General features: G+C 31.2%; 1 protein-coding gene across 1 annotated transcript; it reads left to right on the top strand.

The window, feature by feature from the left end:
- Positions 1–2,552: 2,552 nt before the first annotated feature.
- On the top strand, positions 2,553–3,740 carry LOC111366553 (transcription factor PRE3-like). Its single transcript, XM_022987289.1, has 2 exons — positions 2,553–2,857; positions 3,569–3,740. The coding sequence occupies exons 1-2, from the start codon at positions 2,732–2,734 to the stop codon at positions 3,716–3,718; spliced, it is 276 nt and encodes a 91-aa protein (XP_022843057.1). The 5' UTR covers positions 2,553–2,731; the 3' UTR covers positions 3,719–3,740.
- Positions 3,741–6,457: the final 2,717 nt, after the last annotated feature.

Raw genomic sequence — 6,457 nt, 5'->3', positions numbered from 1 at the left:
AGAAGAAAACAGAACCAAACCACCATAGTAAACAACCTGAAATTTGGTGTTCCATACTTTAAATTGAATAAAACTCGACAATAAAAGAATTATATTTTTATAAATCGACAAACAAGTTTTAAAGACTTCAGGATGATGGTATTGGTAGATCTCTCAAAAAATTCTGACGTCAAGAGTTCACCGCGCATTAAAACCATTGAAATATAGCAGCAATGGGAATAATAAACTGAAATTGGATCTGCCAAAGAGGATGGTCCGTCATCAAAGGATAAGCTATGGTTTTATCAGTTCCACCATAACTGCACATCACTGACCTCACTACACCAATATAAAATAAAAATAAATACATAAATAACTAAATTCTCTGCACTTGAACAAGGTTGGTGTAACGTTTGACACATGGACGGATTTAGGACTGGGGGTGGGCGGGTTTTGGGGTAATTGATTATACAGGTGTGGGACCCACATACTGTGAGGAACGGTAGGGGTCCTGAACCCCTATCCTGGTAAAATAGCAAAATTCATATCTATATGGGGAAAACACAAGCTGGATGAAAATTAATTCGACTAATCAATCCATGTATATTTATCGATTTTCTTTCAATTTATAAACTTTCTCTTTTTTTTTTCCTTCCCAAATTATATCAAGCGTACACTATAAGTCTTGAACTTTAATCCCAAAAATTCAACATTTTCAAAGTAGTCCAAACCCTAATACGTATGTTGAAATTGAGGTTTTACATTCTATAAACACCATCGTTAAAATTCGAATACTCGTTTCAGCTTTTCAAACTCTCGACACAAGAAGAGTATCCAAATCTTTACACGTCCAATATTGGAATTTCAATTTGTTAGCATTAAGATGCACACCATCCCCATTTATTATTTTTTTTTAAGAATTCAATACTTTAAAAGAAAAATTCCTTCTCGTTTAGGAATAATCAATTAATGGGGAGGTTGGATTATCACAGGAGGGACTGCAACGAATCTGGAAATTTGCAACAAGGGATTTTGTAGAAAAAATAGTATAAACAAGAAAAAGAATACCCTGAGGTGGGTATGGATAACAAGAGCCCCACCATCCCCATTTATTATTTTTTTTTAAGAATTCAATACTTTAAAAGAAAAATTCCTTCTCGTTTAGGAATAATCAATTAATGGGGAGGTTGGATTATCACAGGAGGGACTGCAACGAATCTGGAAATTTGCAACAAGGGATTTTGTAGAAAAAATAGTATAAACAAGAAAAAGAATTCAATACTTTAAAAGAAAAGTTCCACAAAATTTCAGTAATTTTAATAAAAGATGGAAACTAATATTATTTAAGAAATATGATAAACAATGAAAATCTTAATTTACAAAATATATTTGAATAATTTTGACTTTTAAGGATAAATATATTAATTAAAAAATTTAATAACTATATTATTGTTTTACTTTAATGAATAATAATAATAATAATAATAATAATAATAATAATAATAATAATAATAATAATAATAATAAATGGGTAGTAAAATAGAGCAAGAGGCCTTCCTCGCCCCGCCTTGCCCTGTGTTAAACGGGTAACGAGGTAGGTGGCAGAGGAAGTTTCCCTGACTTGAACCCGCCTCGTTGTCATCCCTAACTCCTAGTAATGAATTTGAAAGTGATCATGAGGTAGAGAAACCCTATATTTGGCATATAATGACGGAAAATATGCTAGGACTAATGAAGTATGAATAAAGCTTCTTTGTCAGAAAAGTTTTGACATGTTGCTTGCATGTAGTGGGACTCGCGTGAGATCCACTTGAATAAAAAATGTCAAGAAAGTACACCCATCCCCTTCCATTGTGAGTGTATGTTAGGGGTCAAACCTTCCCATCTATTAAAATTTAGGATTTTATCTTAAAATTGTCAATTTTATTAAGAGAAGTAATGAATTATAGTTTGCTCAACTCTTACAATTTCTTCCGTCTATTAAGATTTAGGGTTTCTTCTTAAAATGTCAACCTTATTAAGAACAATATATAGTACAATCTCTTATAAGTTAATATATATTTTCATCTTTATTCAATGTGAGATTTTATCTTTTAACATGTCCCGTAAAATAGTGGCTCGTTTGAGCACATGTGCTTTTATTTTTTATTTTTTAATTGGATTGAAGTACTCGTTTGAACTTCATGAGTTCTAATGTTATATTAAGATTTGAAGTTTCATTTTAAAAGGTCAACTTCACTGAGATGAATAGTTTAATCCCTTACAATTTGCTCTATATTTTCATTTTTATTTGATATGAGATTTTATCCCTTAACAATATCTCCGAAGTAGTATGTTTATTTTTTTCTTCCCACTTTTAATTGGAGTTAGATTGAAGCTCCTCTTCTCTATGTACTACGTTTTATCTTTGTGTTTAATTAAACACACCAATATATGTTAAAATAAAACAAAAAAAGGGCATCCGACAGCGTGGTATACCTCTTGAAGCTACTGATTGTTAGTGAGTACCCAATCTCTCCAAAATCCTATATAAACACATCCCACCCACTGTATTCTATCATGCACATCTCCTCTTAATTGACTCTAAGAAAACTCTTTCTTTCGTTCTTGTGCTCAACCTAGTACTGTGGTTCACCCCTCTCATCTTCTTCAAAGCTCCGTTTTACATTCTCTTGTACAATATTAATTTCTTGATCTCCTTAAAAAATTGCATCTAAATTCTCTGTCAAATTAATTACACATCATAAGAAAAATGTCAAGCCGAAGATCAAGATCAAGGCAAGCAGAATCTTCAAGAATCAGTGAAGATCAAATCAATGAGCTTGTCTCCAAGTTGCAGCAGCTTCTTCCTGAGATACAAACTAGGCATTCAGACAAGGTACTTTTGATTTCTCACTTGTGTTTAAATTTGAGCCCATGTTTGGCTGTATTTGTAACTTATTTTGCCAAATATGATTTTTGAAAGTTATTTTTTAAACTAAGAAAGGCTACCATGCAACTCTTTTGGAGAAAGACATGTCAAGTTATTTTTTAATCTCTATTATTAGTTGGACTATATGCTTCAGTTTTTCTTTTCAAGAATGAAAACCCCAAAACCAGAAGTATTCCCATTAATTCTCCTGATGAAGTGTCCATTTTAATTGTGAAAATATTATCAAATTGCTGATAACAAGGGATGTGTATATATATGTCTTGTACCATATTTATACAATGATTCATGTGAGTTTATACACTCAAGAAATATTCTATTCCTAAATCCTAATGACACGTGGAACACCCAAAGATTGGAGTTTTTCGGGTCCGATGATGACCTTGGAACTATACATATATGGATAATATGTAAGACTTTATAGACTTTGTGCTTTCTAGTGCATGTGTGGTATATGGTATTAGATTGTACGAATAATAACTTTTTTTTTTTTGTTAAATGTGTTGTGCTTTCTAGTCTACCTTACCAAACATATGGTCAAAGCTACCATAAACGCATTAAATGTAAAACCTACACACACGCACACACATATTTAAGAAAGTATCATTAATTTCACAACAAGAAGTTCTCACAACTGGGAAAAAAATTGTTTACTTGCAGATGTCAGCAGCGAAAATCTTGCAGGAAACATGCAACTACATTAGAAACTTACATAGAGAGGTGGATGGGTTAAGTGAGCGGCTGTCTGAATTGTTGGAAACCTCAGACACAGCTCAAGCCGCTTTAATCAGAAGCTTACTTATGCAATAGATTTTACCTCTGTTTTTCCTTATTAATTACTTCCCTTTTTTGCAATTTCTGCTCTTGTTTCTAGCTCTCACTAGACCTCTTTAAATAGTGTTTTTAAAATGCTTTGTTTAGTTGAGAAATCAACTTATTTTGAGCATTTAATAATTTTTCCTTTTACCTACGTCAAGTGTTTCATTGTTCAAGTCAAACTTTAGTGTTAAGTTATTTATTGTGTCAAACATGATTTTCGAGATTATTATTTTGCAATAACAACACTTACTGTTCTTAAAAGAAAGTCTAACCAAAACAGTTACAGTCAACAATTAATTTCAATTGCATTTTACAGAACTCGCAAATTTTTAACCACGTTCCATTGACTTCTATCAAATTCTACTAAAAATTTTATTTTTATTTAAATCAAATAGGGGCTAAATTTACTCAGCCATGCGCTGTTACTAAGGGTTAAAAATTTGAAGAACTTCATATTATTACATCGAAAGACTTACAAGAAAATAACAAAGAAATGAAGAAAAAGAAATTATTTGGTTGACACAAAAATTAGACGCTTTCTCACTAAGATGAAATTGTATCGCACACATGCTTACGATAAACTGCACACAATTTTTAAGATACAACGATCACTGTTAATGATAAATAAATAGATATACATGAATAGCGACTTAGCTAAAACAAATATTATAAGTTTGGCGACTATCTAAGTTAAATTAAGATCTCTGACTAAAGTAACAAAAAAGTTTGGTTACTTATAATGGAGTATATATCTCGGAGTACTTATTGTGTCATAAAATTGAATGTTTCAACGTATTAAAATAAAATTTAAATAAATTCAAAACACCACATATTGTGTCTATTTCTGCCTCCGTGTTTTATTTACAACAATATGTAGCAAAGAGATAAAGTTATTTTTTCAAAATTGACCTTATATTATTGAGAAAATTACACCCACATGTTTTTTAATTTTCTGTTTCAATATTTAGATAAAATTATTTTTTTCAAAAATTTTGATGTAATCCATCCCACCCTAGTCGATTCCACACCACATCCCACTGTGAGCCTAAATCATTTTCACTTCAAAAAAGATCAAAGAAATTAAGACATGAGATTTCCTGCATAGGCCTACTTAATCCTGGTCCCCCACCCGACACCATATCTCGTGCAAGGCAGCACGGTAGCTTTACGATGACAGCATGTCGGTTTGTGACTGATAAATAAGTTGTGATTTGTAAAAATGTGTGATTTGTTACTAAATTTTGCAGTTGTAACCAATAAGTAAGTTGTGATTAATTAAATTATGAATAAGTTGTGATATATAAAATTGGAGTTGAAATCTGTTGTCCAATTTTTGTTGTACAACCGATTAATTACTGATACATCATTTGACATATTCATTTAAATGATATGTCAATAATTAATTGGGTGGACAACACAAAATTGGACAACAAATCTTAAGTATTAAAAATATGTGATTTGTTATACCCACATTTTGTACATTTGTCGACTGCGACTTTTTATGATTAGTACGTAATCGTGAAAATAAATTGTATGTTATTCAGACATTAACATATTTAATTAATAGCACCTTATTTTTGAAAGAATTTTAAATTTGCAGGTATATTTTGAACTTATGGTAATTATGTATTTTTCTTAAATTGCACATGGTTGGGCACGTGACACTAACCCTACCATTGCGTCCAGCTCGCCATCTGCAATGTGCGCGCCACGGCTACCACATTGTGCTTCTCACCCCTTTCCATATGTCATTGATGGGCAACCAATTTGGCCACATATTGTGCTAAGCCTAAAGCTATTGGCCGATTTGTAATAGCCTTTAATTGGTATTGATTATAATCTGATTTTAGTTTAAGTCAAAATTATATAATCAATATTAATCTCATATTTCATGAGTCCCATAACTTTTTAATCATATATTTTACCAACTTTTATCAAAATTTACTAAAAATATAATTTTAATCCCTACCAAACAGGCATTTTGTTCATCTCTTGTTGCCATTATCTATCGTGACACCACAACTTCTAAGATATACTTTTCAATCCATTGTTAGTAGCATAGATCGATCTTTGATACCAACTGATGAAGAAAAAATCATAAACAAGAATAAAAATGAATTGCGAACATGAATCCGTGCACGAATTAATGATTGAGTGGATAATTGAAGAAAAATCTACAGAAATATATATAAACTTAATAAATAAAGTACTTTTAAATAAATAAGAAGGATAATATTTGAATCATATTACTGACTCCATCAATGAAATTCGTTGCCCGGCCGAGATTTTGTGTAGGGTAAGGAGCGTGGGGAGGGATGGACTGGAAATTGAGTTAAGGAATTGTTATTATAAGATAAATCATATGCTTCACATGTATTTTTAGACATAGTTTTAGATGTATCATGCCGAGTTGAATAATATGAAGTCATGTTTGGAGGGCTTAAAATTAAACTTTTAGTAAATTTTGATAAAAGTTAATAAAATGTGTAACTAAAAATGTATGAACTTAACTTAGGGTCCGTTTGATTGAAGTGAATTCCATGGAAAATGTCACAGCCGAAGAATTCGTTTTTTATTTTGGCTGTTACGAAAATGAAAATGGACTTCAAATTTCAAGGTACAAATACTTAAAGAGTATGTTTTTGGCCAATTCCATGGAAAATGAATTCCTATGATTTTTTTTTTTTTTTCAACTTACTTTTCCACCTTTACGATCAAATGATAATTGTT

Source organism: Olea europaea, chromosome 18 (genome assembly GCF_002742605.1).
Source record: "Olea europaea var. sylvestris chromosome 18, O_europaea_v1, whole genome shotgun sequence".
NCBI lineage: Eukaryota > Viridiplantae > Streptophyta > Magnoliopsida > Lamiales > Oleaceae > Olea > Olea europaea.
The sequence above is the reverse complement of the archived record's forward strand: the minus strand, read 5'-3'. Positions and strand labels throughout refer to the sequence as shown.

Bases quoted from the DNA above. Each gene is read 5' to 3' on its own strand.
- LOC111366553 (XM_022987289.1), top strand. From the start codon at position 2,732: ATGTCAAGCCGAAGATCAAGATCAAGGCAAGCAGAATCTTCAAGAATC. The intron at 2,858-3,568 runs GTACTTTTGATT...GTTTACTTGCAG, and splicing joins AAACTAGGCATTCAGACAAG to ATGTCAGCAGCGAAAATCTT.